We start from the raw sequence: 25,752 nt of genomic DNA on the forward strand, positions 1-25,752 counted from the left end.
GCAAGGCACCGCTGGCCAGGCAGGGGTTCTATTTCCTAGTCTATTTATTTAGTCCTCTTATAATTCAGATCCAGAAGTGATATGGGATACATATCAGCTTTGTATATTCGAGTTATGAAGTCAGATCTCTTCTGATCAAAAAGCTAGTTTATCTGCCTTCGTTAGTCTGAGAGTTTTACAGGGATTAAAAGGAAATTGGCAGGCCCAAGTTTTTTGTTTTTTTTTTTTCAAAAATATCTTAATATAAATATATTTTCCAAATGGTCAACCAATGACATATAACTACTTAAACTCATCATAGAAGAATGTAGATGTCCACAAAAAGTGCACATGACATAATTTTCAATATTAATCACCTTCCTACCTGTGCCTACTGAGTATAGGAGTTGGAGTTAAGGCCTGGACCATCAGGCCCCCATAAGACCATGGACTGTTAAAGCCGTGGCTTTCCAGCTCCGCTGTTTTGTTAAAGCCTCACAAATGTGGTCTTTGACTACTCCAAGCTAGCCACAGTAGTAGTCGTGTCCCAGTGGTGACCCACACTTTGCTTCTGCGAGTCAACTCCTGTCCCCCAGGGAACTTTTGTGGTCATGTCTTGCCTCCATCTGAAGGTTTCCTGTCACCTGGCAGCATGGGAGTGATCTAAGAGCAAGTGTGTTTCCCAGAAGGTCTCCTGGAAGTTTGTGCCAGTTCTGTGGGAATCCTTACAGAATCCATGTATTTCTGTCCAATGTGTTCTGATGTGGGTTTTGAGGTAGTCATTAATAATGTCGCCTTAGACCTCCTCTGGCCAGAGGAAGTCAGAAAAGGGACCAAGAGGAAATGTAATGATCTCTCATCATCAACTGGCTCCATTGTGTGGTTTTCCAGGAAATCTATGTTTTAGGGTTAGTTGATAGATTTCTGGCTACATGTTTGTATTATTTTTAATATACTAACCCAGGATCACAGTATATGATGAGAAAGAAAAAAGAAAAAGACTGACTTTGGGACTAGAAGCCTGCCTGAAGTTTGAAATGTGCCTGCCCTATTTGACTTGTAACCTAGAACAGCTCTCTAGATAGATCTTACTCCTTCACCTATAAAATGGAGATAACCTTGTTCAGTAGAGCTCAAACTAATTTGATTTTAGGATATTAAGTTTTTTGCTCCAAGCCAGGTTACTCAGGTGGATAGTCAAAGGGTGCCGGGACACTAACTTTAGTGGTGAGTTTCTATTTACATGCCCTGGAGGGTGAGCAGGTTGATTTGATCGTGCTCGTGACTCGAAGCTTTTTAAAAATAAGAACACAAAACTACCAGTGAAAAATTTGCCTATGCTGAAAGCCCCACTCATGAGGAGTGGACTACTATTTGCCATACATACGCTGTGTAGAAGAGGCTGCCTGCTATCACCTGCCTCCCATTGAAAATAGGGCAAACTCATTTTTCTAGATCGAGATGGAGCACTCCGTAATCACCCGGGGAGACATCTCCCAGTTCCCACCACTCCAGTACCTCTTCCATAATCACCTGGGGAGACATCTCCCAGTTCCCACCACTCCAGTACCTCTTCCATAATCACCCGGGGAGACATCTCCCAGTTCCCACCACTCCAGTACCTCTTCCATAATCACCCGGGGAGACATCTCCCAGTTCCCACCTCTCCAGTACCTCCTCCACGATCACCCGGGGAGACATCTCCCAGTTCCCACCACTCCAGGACCTCTTCCAGCTCATGCCCACTGCGCTGCATCCCTTGTATGATCAACTACACCTCTTCTATAGCATGGTTACAAATTCCTCATGCTTCTCTCTAGTCTGTAACATCCCTCTCCTTTTCCTTCCAAATTACCCACATTTCGAACACCTCTTAAATCCCTGTACCTGGACTTTTTGCTGTCCTGCTCTCTAAATCCCAGTGAGTACAATGCTAGAAATTCTTTTTTTTTTTTCTTTTTGGTTTTTGGTTTTTTTCAAGACAGGGATTCTTTGTGCAACAGCCCTGGCTGTCCTGGAACTAGCTCTGTAGACCAGGCTGGCGTCAAACTCACAGAGATCCACCTGCCTCTGCCTTCCGAGTGCTAGGACTAAAGGCATGCACCATGTCAGCTGGACTCATTGCTAGAGATTCTTGGCAGCATGACTTTAGCCAAAGGATAGATGTATCTACCTGTCTTGCAGATGACCTGTCTACTCACCTTTCCACCTGCCTACCTGTCTACTTCTAATTCACAACTAGATTTATTTTTGCCTTTTGAATGCTGCCCATACCTGGCATATGAGGGGTATTTAATGTGAAATGGCTTCTGATGGAGCTCAAATGATTAATTATACTGTAAGTATTTTCATTAAGTGAAGCCCACAAGTACTGGGTTTTTTAAAAAAAAAAATCACACATACAGTAGGAAAGGAAAATACCAGAAACTTTTCACTTTTGTGTCAGCGAACATGGGCACTTCTGAGCATAATGCTTAGGTGGATGGCCAGTGCAATGTCCTATGGCTGATCAATTATCAGTGAGCCTTGAAAGCATTTCTCTGAACAGCATTATTAGGGCCTGAGAAAGAAGATGCTAGTCTCAGATCTCAGATAAGTGATCAGTGTACCCTAAAAGAGTCTTCCTCACAGATTTTAATTTCAAGAGCCCCTTTCCAAGTGCCAGATCCCCTTTCCTTTCCTGCTGATGTAGTGACTTGCCTTTCCTATTGGCTCCTCTCTACAGGCTGAAGCAATGAGTGGGGAGTACTTACTGAGAGTTCCACACCTCAAAACATTGGATTTGGAAGTTTAACATCATCTGCTGTACAGTGCTGGCCTGACTCCATTCAAGTCTTAAATTTTAAATTCAGTGTCTATCCTAATGGTTTCTCTACATACAGGTAGCCTCCAATTCATACTTTCTTGTCTCTTACACCAGGTATTATGGGATATGGTACCCAAGTCAGGGACCCATACTTAATAACCTTGTGAGTTACAGTTCAGTTTCACCATGGTTAACATGGGGGGTTTTATGGGTTATTGTCTGAGAACTTGATAGCTTGATCTAAAAGAATATTTCCATGGAAAATTTCATGTCCTGTGACCAAACTGGAGGGCTGTAATCCCATTGTAGTATAATAAATTAGGAATTACCTGACAGTATGATTAAAAAAATTAAAACAATCAGTTTTAGTTATTGGTTGAAGACCATCCAACCCCTATAGAGTTTCTCCCTTCCATACAAAATATAGTTTCGTGGTTTGGGCAAACACTGGCCCTGGCATCCCCAGACCTGTCTGCTGCCACCGTGGATATCTGGCACTTTAGATTTTGCCTTTTAGCTCTCAGGACCACCAAGTTTTCCTTTTAGCCTCAGAATGCTGCAGCACCTGTATATGCCACTAGCCTCAGAATGCTGCAACATCTGTATATGCCGCTAGCCTCAGAATGCTGCAACACCTGTATATGCCGCACTGCAGACCCTCCCCTATACTATCTCCAATTTTCCTTTGTAGAAAACAATGGCAGGAGGAGGAACACATGGACAAGGGGAGGGAGGCCAGAGACAAAGTCTTGGATGCCTCCTCGGAAGGCAAACTGCAAGCAAGTTTCTGCGGGAGTTTAAAATGGTCACTGCCTGTTTATTTCATACCCGGCCTCGAGACAAGCAAGTCAGTTATTAATCCTATTTGCTTAGCTTATCCCATGTAGGAAAGAATTTGGGATGCTTAATTTGCACTGGACCCAGTGGAACAGATGCAGTCTCAAGAGTGAACGTGTGGAGTGGATGGAGCCAGTTCCAGTGCCCCGATGTAGAAGTGGCACAGCGACAGTTAAGGTGACAGAAACTCTTTTGCTTAATCACTAAATCCCAAGCACCTGAAGGAAACCATAGGGGCCAAAATTTATAGCACTTTTTATTTTCCAATGAAATGAAATGACTTAATGTTTTTCTACACCAGACTTATCCAGTTGCTCCGTGTACAGTGCAGGATATAAATGTCAGCACTGTGGCAGGGGTGTGCTGACACTAGCTGAATATTTAAGGTCTGCACACTGTCATTATTTTGCTTTCCCTGCCCTGACAGCTTGCTACTGAATTGAACATACCTGGAAAGAAGTCAGTTGGCTTAGAACACAGCTCAGTTTCTCTTGGGGTAATTTCTCTGTCTAGGCTCTACTGGGTCTTTCCACAGACAAAGCAGAACTGGTTGTGTTCTGCTGTCTTGAACAAAATCAGTAGTCAGAATCTTGTCCGCAGATGATTAGGTATCATTTGAGAAAGAGGAAGCAATTCCTTGTCATATCATCATGGGCTCCATGCAGCCAATGGACTTCAATATTATTTCCCTTGTGTGGTGGCTGATTAACCCACAGAAGCTGTAGGTTTTCCTAGGGTGTTTTCAACCTATGGCGACACAACTTTGAATGGGCACTGGTTCCACCTAGAAAACATCTAAAAAGTCCACACACCCCGCTACACATCAAACCAGTTACATCACAATCTGGCATGAAGTCCAGTATCAGTGGACATCAGCATTCCTAGAGGACATCAGTCTCTTTATATGAGTCTCTTCTCAAAGGATGATAGGGGCGTGGACACCAAGGAGCAGACCTGGTCGCTACTGGCATGTGGGAGAAAAAAAGCCTTCCCTTTTGTGGACAGTTGTAAACTATTCATTGAGTTCTAAAGCCATTGACTCGTAAGACTTAATGGAATGTTCAACTTAGCAAGCCCAGGTGGACAGTTTACCTATACAGCAATTAAACTTCCAAGAATCAATCAGCTTGTAATTGATCATTGTTCTCTCCTCTGACATTTGAATTAAAGAACTGTTATTATTGGCCACTGTGTTCCTGTCCCTCTGGCCCGCTCTTATAGGAATGGATGAATGAAGCCAATAGCGAAGATCTACTGGAGAAATGTTTGTACGATCACCCTAAACTTGTGATGGATGTGAAACTCTTTAAAGATGAGTTTACTCAGCTAATTGATGGAAAGTCTCGGGACTTCAAGGGGTCAACTACGTTCCCCTTTTAACCCTAAATCACTCTAGAAATCCTTATAAAATTTTGCTTTTGTGGAACTTGTGCACATCACATTTCATGCTTGGATGATTTCAGTCCTGGGGCTGATGTGGGCAGTACAGTTCAAGTGGGAAACATCAATGTCAACAATTTTAAGGGGGGTGGGGGTTGGTGGGGGGTAGGAGTGAGTATTTTGAGGGTATATCTATTTTTCTGTTGCTACCTTTGTTGCCTAGATATTTTCTGTCACTTGTTATGTATCTACCTCACTTTACCCAGATGGACTTCTGAGGAACTCAGGGTAGATTGTACCAAATCATCACTGTAATTGCTTGCTTCTAGAACATGTTATAGCTTTTGAGTAGTGAACTGCAGACTTGTTTTTAAAGTAAGAGTACCCTGTGTTTTTGTTAGTTTTTTTCCTTTGAGCTAGCATTCTAGGGTGTGTTTGAAACGCTTCTCCTTTTCAGCTTAACTTGCACTAGCCACCCTCGAGTCTTTCTAACCATAGCACTCTTCAGAACAGATTTGACACTAGGCAGATGCTGCTAGCCCTGGAGATGGAGGCTCCTCTGTGTTTTCTCTCTGGCTGGGTTTTCACAAAACCCCTTGCTTGCGCAGATGGGGGAGAAAGTGCAAGAGGTTTTGGAGGTAGGCACAGTAAAACAGCTTTCAAGAAAGACCCCTGGGCGTGTTCCTAGAGGGGCAGGGGAGAAAAGGGGCGGGCAATGTGTATGTGTGCTCTGGTGGTGTTTGGTTGTGAGGGTGGTGGTAGTGGGATATTTGTTGATGGGAATGATAAAGGGACCCTATTCATATCCTCTGCACTAGACAAGGGATCCCCTGTCACTCACAAGCAAGGCACCTGGGAACCCTTGGGCTGCAGCGGGCAAAGGAGTACCCTTAAGGGCCTCAGAGCCCTTCCCACTTAGCCCAAGAGTGGGGAGGCTCACAGCCTTCGAGACTGGCCCCGGGTGGCTGCGTGCGTGCGGCGGTGGGGGTGCCCTGGGGTCCGCCGATGATGGCCCAGGGGGGGAGGGAACGGTTCTTACAGTCACTGGTCAGGGCAGCGAAGGGCGCGCGGCGGTGGCCAAGGGAGCGGTCTTCGGTGGGCGCCTCGGGAAGCCTCTTACCGGCGGGCAGCGGAAAGGCGGACGCGGTGTGGAGCAACACCAGGCAGACAGCCACGACATCCCATAACTTCATCTTAGAATCCCGTCCAGCGGCGGCACCTGCGCGGGGCGGGCGGCGGGGAAGAGAACCGCACCATTGCAAGTTAGGCTCCGACGCCTTGGACCCCGATGCTGGCTGCCGAGCCGCTTCCCTGCCGTTCCCCAGCCCTGCTCCCGAACACCCCGCCCTTGCCCAGGTCTCCCACTCAAAGCTCCTTCATCCCGGTGCTCCCCAGGTGCAGCCCACATTCCCGACACGGCCTCTGCTGACCTCTTCCCAGCCCTCCAGTCCCCAGGTCCCAGATTTTGGACTTATACTGCAACCACTAACCAGCTGCTTCTACTGGCGCACGACACTCCATATTCCCTCAGGGGTGAACAGGGTAGCCCCTATCCGGCTGCCTTTGCCAGGCCCTGGACAGAAACCTTCCCTCCCCACCTAGCAGCTTCCATAGTTAGGCCCTGGGAACCAGCTTTCCACCCAAGCAAGCAACAAGGACTAAAACCAAGCTGACCCCTCTGTCTCAAGCTGGGCCTTCCTTCCGACTAGGTAGGATGCAGGCTCGGTGGGAACACTCGCCCTGCACGCCGCCCACCCTTCCAACATCCCAGCTAAGTAAGAATTTTGTCACCCAGAGCAAGTTAATGTGGAATTGCAGACTTTGGCCTGCATGAAAGTGTCTGGGTTAAAGTACCTAACTTCGGAAGCATCGACTTGGCTTAAAACGCTAGTTCCACTTCTCAAGATCATTAACATTAACATGAAAAAGTTCAGTAAATGCCCAATAAATGTTTGACCGTTGCTAGTAGGCAGGGATTGCACATATCTCGAATTTTTAAAAATCTTCCGTGGTATACCCTAAAATGCTCTTGATTTAATTTTTGCAGCTTTGTGAAATTTTGGCTCTAATCCCCTCCCTCGCAGCAGAGATGGTGGCATTTTGCGCCTCTAGCTACACCAGGACCATCGTCAGAATCCTGAACACTGTAGGAGGCCTCGGGCACCAGAAGGAGTGAAGGCCACGTCTTTCCAGAGAGTCCTTTGGACTCTTAGGCCTCACGTCCCTGAAAAGGAGGGTCATACAGTCTGGGGTGAGCGAGGTAAAAAAGCTTTGTGAACTTGGTGAGAAGTCCTATCCACAGATGGGAGGACTGAATCACCTAGGGGTATGGTGTTAATCCCGCCTTTAGGAGCCCCAGTGTTCCAGAGTCGGGAGACCACTGCCTGGAGAGCATTCTCAAATCGGAAAATCCATGCATTTAATAAAACAGCCTTGACATTTTCCATGGGGGAGGGCAAAACAGTTTCCAGGTAAACACCAAACAAACCAACAAACCAAAAGATCCTCTCCGCACCTTTCCTATTAGTCTTCAGGCACTTGCCCTCCCTCCTTTCCGGGGTACATCCCTCCCGCCCCTCACAATCTCCACCCAGAATTCCAATCTAGGCCCCTTGATAAGGCCACCAGGAAAGCGTTTAATTCGGCCACCACCTCCCACCGCTGCGGAGACGAATTCATTTTCCATCCCTTGGGCGTCTGTTGTCTCCGCAGCTGTTGGACTCGGAGATTGGGAAGCGACAGAACCACACAGCGCCGAGGTTCCGGCTGCGCGGGCTGGCTTGTACACCCCAGAGGAGGGAAAAAGACGCCTCTGGGTCCCTCCCGGCGGCGCGCAGGCCCAGGAAAACTCCTAGGCAGTGCAGAGGCGCTTGCTTCGCGAGCTGGGAGCGGGGGAAGGCGAGGCCTCCCGCCTCCTCCCGGGTGCCAGCTCTGCCAGCTCCCGGGTGCGTGCGAAATGGCTGGCGATCCCAAGCAGCAGGGAGGCGCGGGGTTAAGGCGCTGTCCCGGATCGCCGTGCCCGGCAGCAGGAAGCTGCGGAGGCACCAGATTTCCCTTCCGCATTAAGAGGGTTTTTCCCCTTTTCCCAGTTTGGCTTACGGAGGGCTTTTAAAATTGGACGTGGAGAGTCTCAATCAGAAGTGTGGCGACGTTGGCAAAGGAGGGAAACACTGGAACATTCCCTCTCCGCCTCGCCAGAGGAGGCTCTCCATCTCATCCTAGGCCGGGAGCCTTGGGCACCCCGAAAGCGTTCCCTCCCATCCCGAGACTGAGCCGCCGCGCTCTTTGCTGAGAGCTGCGAGGCCGGCTTCTTTCCAAGCCGCGCTTTAGTTGGTGACACTTGCTCTCCCCATTCCCTCCGGTCAAAAGATGGGGTTTGCGTCTCCTAGGAGGTTCTTCCCATGAATCCATCTGGGCCCCTCCTCGAGGCATCCATCTCTGCTTATCTCTTTGTTGCTGTCCACCCAAAGCATCGGCTGGATCTGTCCCTGCCACGCCTGGCCTTTGCGGCGCGTGAGAATAGCTTAAGGCACCGGCTCTTGTGGGAGCCCAAGCTTTTCACTCTGAGGTTGGCTCTGCCAAGTGACCCCTCGTTTTCTCTCGGGCTTGGAAAGCTGGTTCCTCTCTGCATCTGGGACCAACTCATCCCAGCAAAGCAAAAGGATTGTGCGGCGCACGTGGGCACCCGGTGGGTCCCAGGACTCCGGGTTAAAGGATGCGCGGAAAGCCACGGTAGCGACTGCCAAACCGCTGCTCACCGATTCTGAGTTCCCGGCACCAGGGGGCACCAGAAACCGCTCGGGCCTTGTAGCGCTTGTGCGGCGGGTAGGCTGAATTATCATTTTAAAATATAAAACCCTAGAAGAACCACTGTGTCTGCCATCTATCCCCAAACTAGCCCAGGGACCTGTGGTTGTCCTTATGCGAATCCTCACTTTTCAGGTTTCTACTCTTCTGTTCCTTTTCCCCATTCCCCCTCTCCGCATTTCACCTGAGGTGGTTTCTTGGCAACCTGCTTTTGGACACCCTGATCCTCTGTCACTGAGACAGCTTTGCAGTGGGCGATTGCTCCTCCAGCCAGTGGCCCCCGCACCTTTTTGGAGCTGACTGGCTGGGAAGTTTGTTTGGGATTTGCTTTCAAGACCCGGTGGCGTGGGAGGAGAGGGCACTCTGAACTCGGGTGTTTCCTCTAGGGTCCGGACAGACATTACTAAAAGCTCTGTTGCTTTTATCTTCTGTGCTCAGTGTCTTTGACTAAGGACGCATTCTCTTATCACTCCCCCATAACTGACCAGCCCAGGATGGAGAAAGGGGGGAAATTTGGGATGCTTTGGAGAAAGGGGGAAACCTATGGGATGCTTCTTGAAGGCAAATCAGAGGGGTCCGTTTGTTAGAGGACCCAAGGCTGAGTTCTAGGCCCCGGAGCACTCCAATCTCTTGCAACAGTGAGCTAGAGACGCCGCGGGCTTCCTGCACACTAGACACTTGTCACTTGTTTAAAAGACACCTCCCCCATCAAAGCGCAGAGAAACCGAGTGGGCATGGTCAGGGCAAGAAGGAAACGGCGAATCCCTCTTTTGAAGGCTTGGCGGGAGGAGGTGCCCGCTTATGGGGGTTAGTTGCATTTCTCTAAACAAACACAAATTCAAAATACGGAGGGAGAGTGAGTCTAGTGCTCTCTAATATAGTCCCTGAAGGGACTGGCAGAGCCGCGCTTATCCCGGTCAAACAGCACAAACTTGGCGAACTCCGGGCTTGGACAACCTTCCCAGGGCGCTCTCATGGGCCCTGAAGGCAGATTCTGCCACAGGAGAGGCTCCAGGCGGGGAAACCCTGATTCGTGGGTTTCTTTTCCCTGGGTGGGGCTGAAAACCAACTCATTGAGGAGTCTACGCTTCAAAGTGGTACAAAGTAGTGTGCGTGTGTTGGGGGGGGGGGGACGCGGAGTGGGGATGTCTTGGGGAAGAGACACATAGTTGCCAGGGAGAAGAGGCAATTAAAACAATCACCTCGAAGGCCTAGCGGAGACCTGGAGGGTTCCCAAGAGTCTTTCCAGACAGAACCCCGGGGGGCCGAGGCGTTGCAAGGAGCCCTTCTCCTAACCTCGACCCGCATAAGGGCATTAACAAAGTGCTAGCAAAAGGCCCGAGAGAAGAAGGGTAGGCATGGAGCTTTGCAAGATTTCGCCAGAGGAGGTGAGCCCTCTATTTTTAGGTTCACAGCACCTTTGCAGCCCTCCTTCCCCGGGCTTAGCTTTCTTCCAGAACAGACCAAAACAAGCTCAACAGTAAGTTACACTCCGAGCTATGATAACGCTGCAGTTGCACTCTGGAAAAGACACTGGCGGCAGCGGGTTAGTAGATGGCCAAGTCTCACCAGTCCTAAGATAGCCGGGACCGCACAGAGCAGCGCCCTACCGGGTGAGGCAGGGGAATTGCCCCCCGCCCCCTGACTTTTCAGGTTTCCAGGGCACCAGGAGCTCCATATATATATATATTTTTCCCACGCGGAAAAGGCAACCTACCCTGGGCAAGGCTAGCGTCCCTCCGGTTCAGCGTGTCTCTTGAGCTCCTACTTTACACTTAGTAGTCCGCTTGGGGTTCAACCGCACCCTTCTGCCCTCAGACGACACCGCCGCCGCCCCGCTCGGTCCCCCTCCAGCACACTTCCCCCTCTTACCTCGGATCCGGTCTCCGTAGACCCCCAGTTGGACATTAACTCCAAGTGGCCCGAATCCCAGCCAGGAGACCCATCCGGACCGCGGGCAGGAGCGCGGGGCCCCGCCCAGAAGCTCGGGAGCAAGAGCACGCAATCCAGGGGTCGCGCCGGACAGCGAGGACACGCAGGAGGCGGCGGCCACCGTGCCAGCCGCCGCCGCCGCCGCCGCCGCCACCGCCGCGAGGAGAGCGAAGGCTGCCGACACCTCCCACACCGGCTGCCTGGACCCGGAGAAGACCAAGTCTGAGCAGCCGCCCCTACTTTGGCTGAGGGGTGACACGGCTGCGCGCGCGGCGGCGCTCTGGGCTGGAGCTGCACGGGGCCGGGGCGCTGCGGGTGGCTCCGAGGCGGTCGCCTCACTCCGCGCCTCCTCGGGGCGCGGTGGCTGAGAGTATGAGGCGGGCCTGTCTGATGATGCCGAGGTCTTGCCTGGGGATCCGAACGAGACACCACGTCAAACCGCGCTGGCTGTCCCTTGAAGACATGAGGGCGCCAGGAGGGCAGGCTGGTCTGCCTGGAGAGCCCGGGCCGGGGGGCCGGGGTTGGGGAGTGGGGGGCGCGGGAACCGGGAGAGGGGGAGGGGAGCGGTCCGGAGGCAGCGGCGGCCTGGACGTGGGGGAGGGACGGAGATCCGGGGAAAGAGGCTCCGGGAGCTGCGGGGGCGCGGGCTCGGGGTGCGAGTGGGTGACGCGGAGCGCCCCTCCCGGGGGTGCAGGAACCGCCGCGGGGCTCGCTCCTTCTAGCCGGGTAGATCCACAGAAACGCGGGGAGCTCAGCTCACGGCAGCCCCAGGGGGCAATCGCAACTTGGAGGCGAGGTCCGGAGCTCCGAAGGAGGGCGCTCTGCCCGCTGGAGGCTACCCCGGGGCTTTCCTGGAGCCCGTCGAAGGCTGTCGGTCCTCCTGGAGTGTCGCGCCCTCCCGCTTTTCTGCAGGGCAGAAGGCAGTGGCGAGGAGACGAACTGCCTGCCGAAGTTCTCCCAGCGCCGAGAAGAAGCGCGGAGCAGCAGGGAGAGGAGAGCAGAGTGTTTGCCAGAGGACGCTACGAGTGAGGATGCATTTATAGAACTCTCACTGCGTGACGTGCCCTCCAGTGGCTTTTCTGATTCGCTTTCTGACCTAAACACACATTAGTTTAGTCCCCATGGTAGGGCCAACACGGCCTCCAAATATCTGTTGGCTGAAGTCAGAGGCTCTGCATATCATGTATTACATGGCAGCCTACGAAGAAGGCTTCTGAGCCTGGCCGGCTGCTCAGTCCTAGGCTCCATTTCCATTTGTTGTAATGTAATACCAGACCTGGGGTAGGCACATACATTCAAAATCTCAATTCCAGAAGCGTAAGATCACTTTATCAGGAAGAGGTCAAGGGAGGTAGGGCAAAACCCGCCTTTGTCCAGAGTTTTGAAAAAGTATTTGGGGGGACCTCAGCAAGGACAGGGCTGGGCGCAGTGTCCAGCGAGGGGAACTCAGCCTTCTTTCCAGAGCTCTGAGAAGGGGAGAGGTGAGACCTTTTCAGCCTTCTTTCTGTTGGTTAGCTGAACACCAGCAGCAGCCAGGAGCCTTCTTTGTAGAGGACGAGAGGCGGACCAGTCTTTGCCCACCCTGCATGTGGCTGAACTGTAAATACATTGTATTCACACAGACATGGAAGTCGCTCTGTCTTTGACAGAGGCAAAATAAGGTACGTCTCTGCTAAGGGAAACCTGTTCACCAGAAACCACTGGACCTGAATTTAGTAGGATCTCTTTAATTTTATTAGTCTGAGACAGGGAAAGCATAAACAGGCTCAATTTACATCTATGCACCTCTTGTTTTATGAGTCATCCGGTTGTTGGGGAGCGTGTGTTTCTGAAGAAGCGGAGACAATAGATAGGGGAAATGTGTATGGCAACGTGGGGGGGGGGATCACATATTATTACAAGTACTCGGAGTCAAAGATCAGCTGCTTTGGAGGCTTGTCAGTGAAGTTAGTGTGGGAGGAAAATTGTTCTTACCAACATTACTGCGATTGAGAGATTAAACCAAGTGCAAAGCAAGTCTTCCAAACACACCTCACCTGAAAGCAGGATGCTCTCCGCTGTCTGCACAGTGCGATGCTTCCTTTTTGATAGATGCATGGTAGCAATGTACCTTAGAAATGGGCTGAAGGAAAAGCTTAATGTAATTCACTTTCAGTTTATCATTATTTTGGAATACGAAGTTGACTTGAATCAATTAAAAAAAAAACACCATAAATGATTTCTTTTTCAGGCTTTTCCCTGGGCATGGGCAGGCCCTTCAGACACCCGCAGTTATTCAGCACTTGCCGTGTGCTAGGGAAAGTGTTTAGGCCTTGAGAATTGTGCTCATCAGATGAGGGGCTGTAAGGGACAGAAGCCACTGGGTTAACTGCGAAAGGAAGGCTGACCGGAATCTCCACCACTCAGCCACGTGTCTCCCAAAAGCCTTCCGGAAAGGCCGCTCAGCCAGGTCTCACGAAAACTGGATTGAGGTCCAGGAACTGGAAGGTCATTCAGGATGCAGCTCTGGGCTGGGGTTATCTTGCTACCCCCTCAGCAGCAGGCATCTGCCTGTGCCTACTAACGGGGGCTTAGCCGCCAAGGCAATTCAGCTCCTCGCTCCCTGATTTCCTCCTGGTGTCCCTTGGCTTCTGCGCCAGCTACCAACTGCTCAGCTCTCCGGTGATCTCACATTTAAACTTCTTTAGTGAAAGCAACTGCTGCTAGGCACTCACAAAATATTTGAGCTGGACTGAATGTTTTAATCAGGCCTCCTCATAGATGGCAGGTCACCCTGGAGAAAGGCAGACCCCAGATCAGGTACAATTCCCGGGCCAATGGTCTGAGTCCAAGTTGTTCACATCTCGAAGTCCACAGTCTTGGCCCTTTTGCTGAGGAACCTTCCTGGGGTCCCTTTCTACCTTCTCTTCACATGGCTGATCACACAGAAAAAGATGTGTTAATGGCAGGCGCTTGGAGTTTTAACTGCCCTGCCTTGTGCCTGTTATCCGGGTCTGTTAAATGAGGTAAGACTTCCTTCCTTTATAAGCGTACCCATCCATATTATTTCCTTATCACTGCGACCAAATGCCAGACAAGAAGTATCTTAAGGAACTATTTTGATTTCACGGTGGGGGAGGCATGATGACCAGGGCTCTAACTATGGTTGTGGGAGCTTGAGGCATAACTTATCAATGGATCAAAAAGCAGAGATAGCCCATAAGCCCCGCTCCTCTGACACGAGGGCAGTATTTCTGCCAGGTAGGCATTATGTCCAATTGGTTCTACAACCTCTCAAAATGGGGCGACCAGTGTGTAAATTGTACACTTAAACCATGGCAGCAGTCATAGAAGAGTCATGTGGAGTCATGGTGTAAAATAGAATGAAAACTAGTTTGGTGGACATGTACATGATGTGCTCATGTACTAGAGTCTGCTCTGTGTGTCGCTGGTGAGACCCTGGAGAAAGCACAGAACGCACCCAGATCATCCTAGGCTTTGTTGTAGACCATTAAACATCTCCTCTGTCCCTGCTTAAAGATTTATTTTATTTTTACTTATGTGTGTGCAGGTGCCCATGGAGGCCAGAAGAGAGTATCTGATGCTCTGGAGCCGGAGTTACAGGTGCTAAGTCTGACAGGTGTTGGGACCTGAGCAGTAAGAGGAGCCTCCTCCCCAGACCCCTAAGCCAGCATCTCTTGATCCCCAAAGGCTTTGAAAACTTTCCTATGTCTATTATGGCAATCATTTTACAATTCTTTTTTTCTTTTCTTTCTTTTTTTTTTTTTTCCTGAGACAAGGTTTCTCTGTGTAGCTTTGTGCCTTTCCTGGATCTTGCTCTGTAGACCAGGCTGGCCTCGAACTCACAGAGATCCGCCTGCCTCTGCCTCCCGAGTGCTGGGATTAAAGGCGTGCACCACCACCGCCCGGCTAATTCTTTTTTTCTTTAAAGCAAAAGTAGGAAACATATTTTGGGGCCCTCTAGGACAAGAGACTGCTTCTTGACATATTAATTATCTTCAGTTGTAGTATAAAGGAAACTGAAAACATTAAAAAAAATTCATTTACGAATTTATCTGGGTGTCTTGTCTGTATGTACATCTACATACCAGAAGAGGGCATCAGATCTCATGGGACTGTAACAATAGAGGGTTGTGAGCTGTGATGTGGGTGCGGAGAATGGAACTCGGGTACTTTGAAACAACAGCCAGTGCTCTCAATCATTGAACCATCTCTCAAGGTCTCAAATTAAGGCTGTGTGTGTGTGTGTGTGTGTGTGTGTGTGTGTGTGTGTGTGTTTCTCTAATGTAGCCCTGGCTATCCTGTTACTTACTCTGAGGTCAGGCTGGCCTTGAACTCACAGAGATCATGCGCTTCTCCTTCATAAGCATTGGGATTAAAAGCATATGCCACCATGCCTGGCCAAACTGAAAACATTTAACTGAGCATGGAAATAAATATTTCTATTTATGTCCAGGATTACCCTCATGCATCCAGATACAGAACAGTTTCTTCTGAAATGAACACTTCATACACAGACAAGCAAGAAGCAGGCATTTGGTGTGTTGGGCATACATAATACGGCTTGGTGTTACAATTTCTGAGTCCCAAAAAAACTGAAAAGGGAAGACCCTAGCTCTGAGGTTCCATCATCTTGAGGACACAAGGATATGCTGGACTTGAACCTGTTCCTCTGTAGTATCTGGCAGACAGTGACTTGCAGGACTGTTCCCACTCCCATAGCAGTATTCACTGATAAAGAAGCAATGTCAGCAGCCATGAATGCTTACTTTGACCCCAGATCTTGGCTTTTCATCTAGAAAACCCTTCCTGAGGATCAGAGGAAACAAATGTTCACATCTCTTCTTCTAGGGCAAATAATTGAATCCCTGGCGAACTTACCATTTCACTCATATCTTCACGGGAATTTCTTGGATCTCTAAGCTAAAGATGTCTAAACAGATGGTAACATCTGTGTTCCAGGGTCTTAGGTCCCTGAGAAGAGAAACACAAAAGTAAAATGGTGAAGAATAATTCAGGGTAGGATGGGGCTATGGAAAGGGCTATGGTAAGGTAAGCCTTTCATGGAGTAGGTACAGAGGGAGGTGGGGGAGATTCATGCAAAGTATGAATACATTCTTGCTCAGAGCTTTAGATGTAAAAGGGTGGGATGAGCCTGTGGCCATTCACAGAGAGTTCCAGGAGAGTTCTCAATGGGATTTTTCTGTTGCTGTGCCTATGAGGGTGGGACCTGGTTACCTGGATTCCCTTGTAATTTGGGTCTTGATGGCTGAAATGGAATCTATCATTAAGATGGGCAATTTCCTTTTCAAAGTCACCATTTTATGGGTCAGGGATTTGTTCCATGCTTGTTTACTTCTTGTCAGGCATTTTCACTCTAGATACCATTACTCATGAAGAAAACATAAATTTGTCTTTAGAATACTTAAAAAAGAGAAATAAAAAAAAAGAAGAAAAGGCACCACAATGATATTCCCTCTCCCCCCCAAAAACACTAAAAGGATACAATCTCTTTGGAACAAATTGTTTTCATAATTAACCAGTCCTGGCATTGGGAAGGATTTACCAATGAGTTCCAGAAGTTTTTTTTTTTTTTTTTTTTTTTTTTTTTTTTTTTTTTTTTTTTTTTTTTACAAGGATCAGGTTGGCTAATTATCCATTCATTTTGTTTTGGGTTTCTGGGATTACTTTATGAGACTCCTGTGTTCCAGAAAGAAGACTCCGATCAGAGAGTGTGATGGTTCACACTGTTCCAATGATGATGGACAGTGGAGTCATGAGATGCAGAGGTTGAAGGGGCTGAGTCGTCTAGTCCAGTCACCATATGTCACCAGACAAGCAAAGACAGAGGGTAGAGTGGTTAACTGACTGATTCACGGCACCTAGTAAATGGCCCATGTCTCCTGGATTGCTTCATTTGGGAGGGGGCACTCTGAGGGGTGCTGTGTCTTTCTTTGAACTTGTGACTTAGTGTAATTTGTTGAAGCAAGAAATGAGTCAAAATTCAGAGGAATCAACTGGCATTTTAATGGTAGTGACACTTGAAGACAAGCGCATGGGGTGGGGGGCAAACTTTTGACAAGAAATTGATTGTTATCTTTTAAAAAATTTGAATTGAGGTTTTTTTGTTGTTGTTGAGAATTTCGTACACAAGTATTGTATTTACACACTTTCCCTCTCTCTTTCTCCTCGTTCCAACTGCTTCCATGCCATCCACTCCCTCTCAGCTTCCCGAGTTCTTCTTCTTTAATTATTGTTTTACACACACACACACACACACACACACACACACACACACACACACACACACACGTGTACCTGAATACAATCTGCTGAGCCTAGTTAGTGATGCTTCTATTTATGTGTGTAGAGCTGACTGCTTAGAATTGAATAACCTATTGGGGCTCATCCCTAGAGAAAACTGAATTCTCTCTCTCTCTCTCTCTCTCTCTCTCTCTCTCTCTCTCTCTCTCTCTCTCTCTAGCCATTAATTGCCTGTAGCTCTTCATCTAGGGAAGGAAATCTTCCCCGTTCACATTTCCATGTCAGCTGGTACCATTGTGCAGGTCTCGTTTAAGCGACTATAATTTTGAGATTTCATTGGGTACAGCTTCCCTGTCCCTTGTAGAAGACACCACCTCAAAGCAGGTCCTGGTCCTCTGAGTCTTACAGTTTCTACTCCTTTTGAATTGTTTCCTGAGCCTTAGGCATAGGGATTGTGTTGTGGATGTATCAGTCAGGGTGGGTACCTCAGGGTCAATTGTTTGATTGCTGCCCTTTGGAGAGTAATAAAGCTCCCAAGTAGAGCACAGAGAGTGCTGAATCCCTGCTCTCTCTCTCTCTCTCTCTCTCTCTCTCTCTCTCTCTCTCTCTCTCAATCTCTCTCTCTCTCTCTCTCTCTCTCTCTCTCTCTCTCTCAATCTCTCTCTCTCTGTGTTGGGGGCAAGGGAGATTAAGTAGAGTAGTAGAGGTAGGGAGTAGAGAACCAAGGTACCCCGTGCACCTGTTCTTTTTTTGTTTGTCTCTTTTTGAGACAGAGTCTCACTATTAGCTCAGGCTGCTCTCGAACTTGTGACAGGCTTCCTGCCGGAGTCTCCAGCCTGTCTCTTTATTCTTTTGCAGAGTACCTAATGCGTGTTGAAAAGCTGCTTGGACCTTCCTTAGAAGCTGGAATTCACAAGGTAGCTAGAGAATATTGCTACTGTGGAAAACTGACTGTGAGATAAGGAGTCAGTCCTTAGATCTTCAAGCTAAAACTGCCATGTGTTAATTGCATGGTAAGTAGACCTCAATCTAGAATGTTCTCTCCTTCTGTAAAATGGATGACTTATGGCCATTCAGACTTAGGCAAGGAACACTAGGGCAGCGCCTCTCTATACTTACACCCCTTCCCCCAAGGCCTTCTCTGCTTTTCTTCAATGTGGAAAAACGGAATTAATCAACTAATGAGTCCTTGTAAACATTGACGGGTTTAATGGAAACAAATGGAAGCGTGGAATTTTGGGCTCCTGTGAGCGCTTCAAGTCAACACCCTCGCTGAAGGAGCAGCGAGGGTGGGAGTGGGGTTCCTCATTTTACATCTTAGGACTTCTCTCACTTCACCCAATCCCAGCCCCGTTTAGCTGAAACTTTAACTCAAAAGCCCCAAATCCAAATTGGGAAGACGGCTTGCTGGATGATCAGGCAATCAGAGGGGCAGCCCTGCCCTTAGCAAGCTGTGTAACTAGGTAGCTGCTGCCTCACAACCTTACCTGCTTCTCTACCCAGTCTCCCGCTGTCTGAGACACCCTGTGACTGGATGAGGCAATAAACCAGGTTTTTGGAGTTTGTAAATTGCTCCCCGGGACTAATTCATATCGTTCTTGTTCTTCCCAGCCACTGGAGTATGATTTAGTCAATTATTGCCCCCAGCACTGCTCTAGGTGGAAGCACACTAACCTGAAAGAGTCAATGCCCCTCTTCAGGCAGTTAACCCACTCGTGGGCCATCATTTACACTGACACGCCATATGTGCGCTGCTGGGAAGTTTCTTGAGAGTCTGCTCTGGAAACATAAAGAATTAATAGGACGCAAAGCGCCTGAGCAGGCTATTGTTCCAAGAATCCATCATGTAAACGTCTCTGAGCGATTCCGTGAGGTACAGCACCAACCCAGCCATTGAGAAGGTTATCAATGGTTTCTGAAAGTTTCTTTGGCAAATATTTGATCGCCTAACCATGTACTAATTTTGCATAAGGTACCTGAGATCAATTTATGAGACTCCTTTTTTCCCCAGGGGTAAAACTCCGATTCAATTATTTCATCTTTTCCAGTCACTCTCTTTGTTGCAGTGAACTGGCTTACTGCGTCACTTTTTAAAAAAAAAAATTTATGACTGCATACTTTCTTCCTGTGACTACATTTCCTCTTCCTAAAAGTGGTTGCTTTCATTTCTCCATCCCCAGTGAAATTCAGACCACTACATCTCCAGCAGGAACTTAGCACATAGTGTGTTTTCAGAATGACCCTACTACGAGAAAAATAATGGCAGAAAAATGGGAAGGGGATTTCAGAAACAGGCAACGAATGTGAGTCTCTGTCCTGTAATGCTGGGTAGGCAGAGTAGGATCTGAACATTTAATTTAATCTGAATAATTAATTAACAATCGATAAGGGACAATTAATTATGTTATAAATAACAATCAATCAATAAGTTAATTTAATCTGAATATTTAAATTGTGTGAAATTGGTTGTTTAAAAAATAAAGACTCAGGAGTGGGCTGGAGACACGGTTCAGTTATTTAAAAGCTTGGTGGAGAAATTGTTAAAGAAGATATCCAACATTGGCCTTTGGTTTACACACACACACACACACACACACACACACACACACACACACACAGGAACACATATATTGGAATTATCCATGTCAAATGGTCACCTGAGAGGATCAGCTCTGTCTTACTACGCAGCCGTCACTCAAAACACTTTTATGATGTGTATACATAGCTGTTCAGTCATCCAACAAATGCCCCTCAGGCATTTCTTTTCATAAGATTCTGTGTTGGCAGTTTCCAGGACTCATAAAAAAGTATGAGATAGCATCTACATATCCATAGGGAACAACTACCTTGATGTCGAGGATGAGTTTAATTTCTGACATAAACCAAATCATCTGAAATCAACTCGAGTGGAAGAAAGAAGATGATTAAAACTAAGAGAAGGAACTTCAGAGACTGCTCTTGTGGCACAGTTTAGTGGTAAACTGCAGTAATGCAGCTTAATGTTTCTTCTTTTTTCTTTTCTTTTAAAAAAAATTTTTTTGCAACTATGTTCTTTGTCCTGTGACTACAGTTCCTTGCACTAAAACTGGTGGTGTTTGCTTCTCCATCCCACAATTTGAACCGGCATGAGGACTTGTTGTGGCCAGTAGAATGCAATAGTCTCCAGGGTGTGCCCATTTGAGTCAAGATCCCCGAGGTTGACATGCTTCTACTTGCCCTTTCAAGCTTCTGTTGTTGCCTTGAGAGCACTTCTGGGCTAGCCTCCTGGAAGGTGTGGGATACTCGAAACAGAGTAGTGGTGGTCCATCTTTTATAGTCATAGTTAGTTTAGATAAGCTGAGAGGTATTTGACATTCCCCCTTTACCCCAGACATGTGAGTGGTAAAGATCAGCAGAGAAGGTTCTCTGGCCTCTCTGGGTAGTTGAGTAGTAAACACTTGTATGCCATTGGGATTTTGTGGTTGTTACACAGCATTGCTATGACAGTAGCTAACTGATACAGCTTATATGCTGATCACAGGACAAGAATTCTCAGTGTTGAACTAATCGTAACATTCCTGTAAGAAGTGAATGATACCTCCAGGGGACTATGTTTTTTGAACATACATTTGGGGTGTTTTGGGGCAATCTTCCTGTGTCCTGTGCTCTGTACTCTTGTGTCCACTTGACTAAATGCATAGAATGTATGGTTCCGTTAGAAAAAATGACTTGTGAGGGCAGGGACCACATCTTGCTCTTTGCCTCCTTAGTGTCTGTCACATAGACAGCAGCTCCCAGCACATAACAGAATGAGGGAGCAGATGAGAAGTCAGATCTTGAATTGGGTGTTTCACTAACTCTAGTTGAAGATCGTATCTGATGTGTAACATGTAATCTTAAAACGCAATTAACGCTTAGCTAATTAGTGCAATTACTTGATGAGAGTCCACACAAACACAAGCCACCTTTCATTTTCAGTTATAAAGGAGTCAATCTCACATGTCATCGTCAAACCTTTGTCCTCTAGGTAACAGAGTGACCGGTTTCCTATTTTTTTTTTCAGAGAATATACTATTATTGAAGGGAGGTGTTTATGGATGGGAAAGAACATTTTGAACCACCACTTAAAAACATGTCTGCACATTCTTCAGTTCCTTTTCTGTTGGGTGGTGGGGGCCAGTTGGATGCAGTCTGACTCTTTGCTTGGGTGTCTCGAGGGCTTTTCCTCTCTGAGCTTGTTCCCTTCTGATGCAGTGACCCCTCCTCAAGCCGGTGCAGGGTTGAACCTGCAGGGCTGAATGCAGCTGCTTGTCTTTATTCTGTTGCTGTATACTTCTATCACATGAGATGGCAGGCCAGCTCCAGGGTCCGGGTAGTCACCGCCGAGCCAGCCAGCTGAGAGGCTGCAAACATCAAGTTCTCCAGGTCACGGAGCCAGGAGTTCTGAAGCACCAAACCAAACCTTCCACTTGGGTAAACCGTGACCTCAATAAGATGGCGGGTAGTGAGGAGGAGAGTATAATTATAATTTAAAAAACTTAGGAAATTCTTTAGTGAGCAGTAAATGGTTTCTGCTTTATAACAACAAGAAGAGTTGCTATCTGGTAAAACGGTTGACATGCTCCAGAATTAAGTGGCTACTGTTCAAGGAAATCGGCAGAGGCTAAGTGACATAGTTTAACTCAGCGCCATAATAATATGAAAAAATTTTTAGATGAATCTTAGAAGATTGTAGACTCTGGGCATTAATGGGCTAAAGATGTTTAAAGATACTTTTCCTTATGTTTCATGAACTTTGAGGTTCAATTAATTTGCTTGTTTCTTTCTTTTTTCTTTCCCTTCTTCCTTCCTTCCTTTTCCCCTTTCTTTTCATTCTTCCTTCCTTCCTCCCTCCCTCCCTCCCTTCCTTCCTCCCTCCCTCCCTCCCTCCCTTCCTTCCTTTCTTTTTGTGATATTGGGGATAAAACCCAAAGTCTTTTATAGATGCTAGGTAACACCCCAGCCTTCAACTAATTTGAGTGTGTGTGTGTGTGTGTGTGTGTGTGTGTGTGTGTGTATGCATACATGTGTGCTCAGGGGTATGTGCATGTATGTACGCATTTCTGTGGTAGCCAGAGAGTCAACACTGGGTGTCTTTCTCTGTTACTCTCCCCTTTGTTCTTTTGAGACAGAGTCTCTCACTGAACTTAGAGCTCACCTATGGCCAGACTGGCTGGCCAGTGAGACCCCAGGATCTACCGATTTCTGCCTCCCCAGGTCTACGGTTACAGGCAAGTGCCGTAACACTTTGCTTTTTATGTGGGTGCTGGGGATCTGAATTCAAGTCCTCATGCTTGTGCAGCAAGTGCTTAGAGACAGTTCCCTTTACTTACAGACTGCACCATCTTTCTGGCTCCCTTTACTTACAGACTGTGCCATCTTTCTGGCTCCCTTCAACTAATTTTTGATGAATGCAAAGTACGCATTGGAAAGGCAGCTGTGGTGGTGTAGGCCTAAAATCCTAGCCTTTGGGGTGTGGCGTCAAGAAGGATTAGGAGTTCAAGTCTAGCCTCAGCTACAGAGGGACTTTGAGGTCAGCCTGGGCTACATGAGAAGCTGGCTCAAACAAAACAAAACAAGCAAAGCCCACAAACAACAAAAACAATCAATCAATCAATCAAACAAACAAACAAAAAGCAAGCAAACAAAAAACTCACTACATACTGTGTTAAATATTTAGATCTGTATTTTCTCACCTAAGTGAAATGTTTTATTCATTAAATATCGTGTTACATAGATTGAAACTAGAAATTGGTTAAGAAACAAAATGATTTACTTATTTTTACCTGCTATGTTTGGTTTGTGTAATCTTGGTTTAAATAATATGGTAGCCTATAATCTGCCCGGAAGTTCTGTGAGCTTTGTATCAGATTTAGCAGCTTCATCGACAGTCACAGGATGGCAAATCTCAGAGAAGAAAAAGCTGCTGCCTCCTGGCTTGATGGGGCATTAGATTTTTCTTTTTGATTGAGGGGCTGTTACTGTTTTAAACAGCTGTGTTCTGGTGTTTACTAAAGGAGGAATTCAAGCCAGACTGATTAATTAACAGTCAGTCAAGATATTTGCCTGCTCCTATCTGGGCAGTCCGGGGATTACGATCCTGTCAGTAGGTTATAGAGGATGAAAAAAATGATAAACAGCAAACCAAATGTTAGGGCATTGCGCTAGGGTGCACAGTACACTGTTCCAACCACTCCATACAGTTTTTATTGGAACTTGAGACTTGTGTGTGTGTGTGTGTGTGTGTGTGTGTGTGTGTGTGTGTGTGTGACAGGGATAAAGCAGGGTTCTAAAGAGCGTTCTGTAAAGGGCTAGAGAACAGCTTTTTCAGGCTGGGGGCCATGCAGTTGGTTCTAGCTACGTAGCTGTAATCGTAGCACTAATGTAGCGGTAGACAACATGGGAGTGCATGTGACTGAATCCCAACACATCTTTATTATGGATACCAAAAAATGTCCATGCCAAGAAGTGGTATCCTTCCAATTTTTAATTTTTGTTATTCAGGAAGGAAAAAAATATTCATCTATTTATTTGGCTCGTAGATCATAGTTTGTAAACTCCAAGAGAGACAGAAGCGAAGAGTCTCTAGCTCTGTCTACATCTCTATTTGTTTTTTTTTTTTTTTTTTTGGTTTTTCGAGACAGGGTTTCTCTGTGTAGCTTTGTGCCTTTCCTGGAACTCACTTGGTAGCCCAGGCTGGCCTCGAACTCACAGAGATCCGCCCGGCTCTGCCTCCCGAGTGCTGGGATTAAAGGCGTGCGCCACCACCGCCCGGCTACATCTCTATTTGTAAAAATGAAGGCTCACAGTAGTTATATTGTCTCTTTCAAAGCTGTTGGCAGGATTGAATAAGGCAAGGCAGTGGATGCAGAAGTGTTTTGAAGACTGTAAAGTGCCATGCTGATGTAAGATATCGACTGTATTATGATTGGAATCAGGAATGGGCTTGGTTACAAGCAGCTGGGGGCTGGATTAACAGTGGCTGAAGCCAGAAAGATGTATGTAGTCCCTTAGCTGGATGTTCACGTTCCCAGGATTGACACAGTGCTTACTGATGACAGCGGCTGTCTATAGTCCGTTAGCACATAGGAATCGCTGACACAGTGCAAAATGGATGTCAAAAATTTCCAGAGCCATGTCCTCACGTGATAGTGACCCAAATACAGGGAGGGAGGCTACAGAGCGGAAGATGATCTCTTTCCTTTAATTGGTGGAGACAGTATCTCCTAGCAGCTCCACTCCCCCAGCCTCACATTTCCTTGACAAATGGAGACTCACACCTAGACCAATCACTAGCCAATGGGAAGAACAGTGAACTGGAGTCAGTCTCTGCACTACCTGGACAGTCAGGACCTCACTGGTGAGAAGATGTGGGGAGCAATTGATGTTGCTGCATGTACATCTCCCCCCCCACAGCCCCCCCATTACGAGATACATTTCTGGCATCAGGTTAGAGGAACACTGATGCACGAGTTCCATGAGAACACTCCAGGGATTGCACCATTTGTCTCCACAGACATATGCAGATGAAGGGCATTGCAGTCAGCAGGCAGGGGCAGATGAAGGGCATTGCAGCCAGGCCAGGAGTTGAGACATTGCATTCGTGGATAGACTCTCCACATCAACAGGACTAATCTGAGAAGGAAGCAATGGGAAGGACCTGAAAGCTGTCTCCATATGGTTTCTGGAGCATAATAGACAGATGCAATTAAATACTCCAATATATGTAATGAAAAAATGATCCACAGTCATTTACCTAAAGAATATCTTTATTGCAAAATTTGGTACTGGAAATGAATACTTTTGGAGATGAGTATCATCTTCAGAAATTTTTGTTTAAAAGACTAAAAAAAGTATATGAATGTTTGCCTGCATATGTCTGGGCACTATGCACATGCCCTGGTGCTCACAGAGGCCAGAAGAGGGCATCCAATTTTCTAGAGCTGGATTTATAAATGATTATGAGCTACCATATGGGTGCTGGGAACTGAACCAAGTCTGCTGAAAAAGCAAAAGTGCTCTTAACCACTGAGCTGTCTCTTGTGCTCCCTGAAAGTTTAAAAAAAATCAGTGTTAATTATTATTATTATTATTATTATTATTATTATTATTTAATTATATGTAATGTTTGTGCATGGGCATGTGTGTGAGCCATGGAGCACACATGTGGAGGTCAGAGGACAACTTTGTGGAGGAAGCTATCTCTTTCTGCCTTTATATGGTATGGTAGTTTGAATGTAACTGACCCCCATAAGCTCATAGGGAGTGACACTATTGGGAGGTGTGGCTTTATTGGAGTAGGTGTGGTCTTGTTGGAGAAAGTGTCACTGTATAGGTGGGCTTTGAGGTCTCTTTTGGTGGGGTTTTGATTCTTAGCCAGCAGGGCGAGGCACTTCTCTCTCTCAAGTCCCTTTCATTTTCTATCTTTTAATACCAGGATAAAAGTGTGAGACTTGAAAAAAATTCACTCATTCAACATAGTTTTTGAATTTCTTTGTGTCAGGAACTGTTCTGGCTTTGAGGATACAGAAGGAGACTAAACAGCCTTTTCAGGGTTTTATATTCTAATGGAATAAACAGAAAAATCAGATAAACCAGAAAGAAGCTAAAAATCAAAAAGTATACAATGCATTAGATGATAGTGAGTACATTAAAAAGATCAATTTTATTCGGGAAAAGGAGGTTACTACACAGTGTTCTGCTTATGTTTCATTTCCTCCCCAGCCCCC

The 25,752-nt window shown here is 47.0% G+C and overlaps 2 protein-coding genes across 6 annotated transcripts in view; one reads left to right on the plus strand and one right to left on the minus strand.

Moving 5' to 3' along the window:
- Window positions 1-11,173, minus strand: part of Gdnf (glial cell derived neurotrophic factor) — a 26,448-nt gene extending 15,275 nt beyond the window's left edge. Inside the window, exons 1-2 of one of the 5 annotated variants that reach the window (XM_052743185.1) lie at window positions 10,682-11,173; window positions 6,123-6,221 (exon numbers count right to left, since the gene is read on the minus strand). In XM_052743185.1, the coding sequence (XP_052599145.1) occupies window positions 6,123-6,195 (73 nt within the window). In that variant the 5' untranslated portion in view covers window positions 6,196-6,221; window positions 10,682-11,173. Of the gene's footprint in view, window positions 1-6,041; window positions 6,222-7,654; window positions 9,683-10,681 lie in introns of those variants that run through there. The other 4 variants (XM_052743183.1, XM_052743182.1, XM_052743181.1 and 1 more) reach the window with 4 other exon arrangements.
- LOC128113454 (translation initiation factor IF-2-like) lies at window positions 11,062-14,790 on the plus strand. Its single transcript, XM_052743186.1, has 2 exons — window positions 11,062-13,746; window positions 14,292-14,790. The coding sequence occupies exon 1, from the start codon at window positions 11,114-11,116 to the stop codon at window positions 11,768-11,770; it is 657 nt and encodes a 218-aa protein (XP_052599146.1). The 5' UTR covers window positions 11,062-11,113; the 3' UTR covers window positions 11,771-13,746; window positions 14,292-14,790.
- The last annotated feature ends 10,962 nt before the right edge of the window (window positions 14,791-25,752 follow it).

Source organism: Peromyscus californicus, unplaced genomic scaffold, assembly GCF_007827085.1.
Source record: "Peromyscus californicus insignis strain IS unplaced genomic scaffold, ASM782708v3 Scaffold_18__1_contigs__length_77618521, whole genome shotgun sequence".
In the NCBI taxonomy this organism is placed as follows: Eukaryota; Metazoa; Chordata; class Mammalia; order Rodentia; family Cricetidae; genus Peromyscus; species Peromyscus californicus.

Coding starts and splice junctions, on each gene's coding strand:
- LOC128113454 (XM_052743186.1), top strand. CDS start 11,114: ATGAGGCGGGCCTGTCTGATGATGCCGAGGTCTTGCCTGGGGATCCGA.